The following is a 3,244-nucleotide window of genomic DNA, read 5'->3' on the forward strand; positions in this document are numbered from 1 at the left end:
GCAGATACGATGCTTAGCATCGTCCCGCGTCGCGCTGAGGTTCGCCAACCACGACGCCGAGTGCGCCATGAAGAACGCGGGGCAGGAGCAGATCCCATCGGTTGTGCTTGACCATCGTCCAAGCCTTGCAAGTTATCATCCAGCGAACATCCGCAACGGCGGATAGACCCGCCCGCATTACGAACGGCTGGTCCGATTCGGCTGTTCCACCAGTACTGCGGGCCTCGTCTTTCCTGCGCTCAAGATGCTGGACACCCAGAGGCTCTGGGCCAGAGCGTTGGTGGAGCTGTTCGCGATGCCTTTGACTACGCGGAATGTTGCACACAGACATCGACATGTCGTCGCGAGTTCAACCAATCTGGCAATGACCAAAAACGGCCCCAGTTTATGGTGTCTGCGAGTGCTTGGACCAGGTGCTATCATGCGGACACGGGCAGCTTGCCTGAGCATCTCAAAATGTCTAGGGCTTGTCGTCCTTACTCAGGGGGAGGACCGTCCAACTACTCGGCAAATTCGCGACTGAAATTCACCAGAAGAACATTTCGATGCGGCTCCAGCAGATTTCGGCATGGGCTCTTGCCCTGGCTTGGGTGACGGCGTTTGTCGCCGCTAAGAATGCGACTACGTCGGGCACCACCTACCCAACCAAGTCGGGAATCAAAGCCTGGGTCGACCCCGACACACCTGACGACCGCCAGACGTACACCAGCTCGAGAGGCAGAAAATGGGACCTCGTCATGAGCGACGAGTTCAACGTGGCGAACCGCAGCTTCCGACCCGGTGACGACCACGTTTGGACTTCGCTCGAGAAGCCTGACGGAGTCAACGGTGCTCTGGAGCTCTACTCGCACAACATGACGTCCACCATGTGCGACGACGATGGAACCTGCTACTTCTACATCAAGGCTATCGACGAGGTGAATGTTATCCACGTCTACAACATGTACACGCACCCTCCAGGATACGTGGACTCGTACTTCTTCTATCGCGCTGCGATGGTGCAGTCGTGGAACAAGTTCTGTTTCCAAGGCGGCATGCTCGAGGTCCGAGCGCAGCTTCCGGGCGCTGTGTCGGAGGCGTCGGGGAACCCCGATTTGGCGCTGGGGAAGAATGCGAAGGTGGCGACAACCAAGTACTATCCGACCTGGCCTGGAATCTGGATGATGGGGAACCTAGGTCGTGCTATCTTCTCGGCGTCGACAAACCGCATGTGGCCATTCTCCTATGATCGCTGCGAGCCAGACGTGTTTAACCCCGAGAATCAGCGAATTAGTGCATGCGACGACAACCCAGGCTACGGAATGAACCCGAACCAAGGCCGCGGTGCTCCTGAAATCGATCTACTGGAAGGCGGTGGGCTTGCTGTGTCTTCATCACTGCAAATTGCTCCTGGTATGCCAGACGACTATCGACTTTTCCCCGTGGACACTTCGACTGGCGACTACCTGTACTGCGTCTACGGATACACGTGCACGACACCCGGCGCGAACTACATCGACGTCCCGACGGCGTACTATGAGAAGGAACGCGGCCACAAATCTTGGTACCAAGGTCTGCGCTACGCTTCCAATAATTTTTGCCAGCAAGATGCGAAGGCAAAGCAGAATTACGCAACTGTCGCTGCGTCTCTAAAGGCTGGCATCACCAACAATTCGTGCTCGGTTGGCACGTGCCCAGCTTCCGGCGATGTCAACGCCGACATTGGGCTGATCGACGAAGCGGGGCAGAATCATTGGGGTATCAACACCAATGGCACCTGCTACCCTCTCGTCAATTCGTACATGGGCTCGTACTTGTGCGACCCGGACAACACCAACTCCAAGTGCGCCAGCCCGCGGAATGAGAGCACGACTCCAAAGTCGAACGCTATGAGCTCGTTCAACTACCAAATGGACGCCATATCATCCAACTGGCCCGTGCACCTCGGCGCTTACACGGACTACGTAGAGTACCAGATCGAGTGGGTTACAGGCGAAAAGGGATATGTGCGGTGGATGCTGCAGGGCAATCCTATCTTCGAAGTCACGACGGACGCGTTCTCAAACGTGCCCCAAAACAAGAACAAGACGAACCCGCAGAAGGTTATGCTGGAGGAGCCGATGTCGCTCATTCTCAACGTTGCTCTCTCGAGCTCGTGGGGTGCCACGCCTCCCAATGCCGGTAAGGAGTGTCGAGGTGATGGCACAGACGACGAGACCAACCGAATCTGCGATTCGTTCCCCATGTACCTCAAGATCGACTACATGCGGCTGTATCAGGATCTCGGGGATGACCTGGATGCTGACAACTACATGCAAGTAGGTTGTGACCCTAAGAGCCACCCGACCAAAGAGTGGATCGAGGGCCATATCGACGAGTACGAAGACGATGACAACCAGTGGAAAGAAGTGGCTGGCAAGGCATTCTGTACTGTGGACGATGACTGCACAATTGGTGGAAATCTGGGAAAGACCGCTCTGAAAACGGGCAAGTGCGTGAAATCGCGCTGCCAGTGCACCTACGCGTCGTCGTGGGGCGGTCCACGCTGCACAACAGCGATCTCGAGTTCCTCCACCAGCTCCACTTCTGTTTCTAAGAGCTCTTACGGCCCTCCTATGGGCCTCACGATCGGCCTGGCCGGTATGATCGTGCTTTTGTCGTTTATCTCCGTATACGTGTCACTGTTCGTGGTCAAGACCAAGTCCGCATCACAGATTAAGAAGAACGCGATTTATGACAACGACGAGGGTCCTACGATCCAATCCAAGCTATCCTATACTACAAGCGCAAACGGACAAGGCCGACCGACAGACAACTACAGCCAGAACTTCGTTTAACTTTCGCTGAATGATATGATAGATGAACGCAACAATGACTTGACGAATTTAAAGCGATTTTTCTACACGAAATTCTCCCGGTAATTGTCCTTCGACAGCGCTAAAAGATACGAGCCGCGATTGCTACCTTCGCTTGGCGGGGGCGCATCAGTTGCAGCCGTAGCCTCAGCTTTGCGTTCTGCATCGATTACAGCCATCACAGACTTGGTCTTTTTCGCTGTGGAGATTGATCCCATGTAAACCGATGCCACAGTCAACATAATCGCAACAATGGCTACAGCGATTGCGGCTGCCGACGGCGGACCGTATGACCCGCCCGTAGTACTCGATACGGCGGTGGTGCAGCGAGGGCTTCCCCACGAATGGTACAGACACTCGCAGCGCTGATTCACGCACTTACCCGTCTTTAGAGTTGTCCACCCAATACT

At 55.3% G+C, this 3,244-nt stretch overlaps 1 protein-coding gene across 1 annotated transcript; it reads left to right on the plus strand.

The window, feature by feature from the left end:
• Positions 1 to 545: 545 nt before the first annotated feature.
• IUM83_16949 (Beta-glucan synthesis-associated protein SKN1) lies at positions 546 to 2,816 on the plus strand (the record flags this gene model as incomplete). The annotated part of the gene is made up of 2 exons (XM_067941869.1): positions 546 to 2,627; positions 2,805 to 2,816. The coding sequence occupies 2 exons, from the start codon at positions 546 to 548 to the stop codon at positions 2,814 to 2,816; spliced, it is 2,094 nt and encodes a 697-aa protein (XP_067792440.1).
• Positions 2,817 to 3,244: the final 428 nt, after the last annotated feature.

This window comes from Phytophthora cinnamomi (genome assembly GCF_018691715.1).
Source record: "Phytophthora cinnamomi strain GKB4 chromosome Unknown Contig35, whole genome shotgun sequence".
Classification (NCBI taxonomy): Eukaryota; Oomycota; class Peronosporomycetes; order Peronosporales; family Peronosporaceae; genus Phytophthora; species Phytophthora cinnamomi.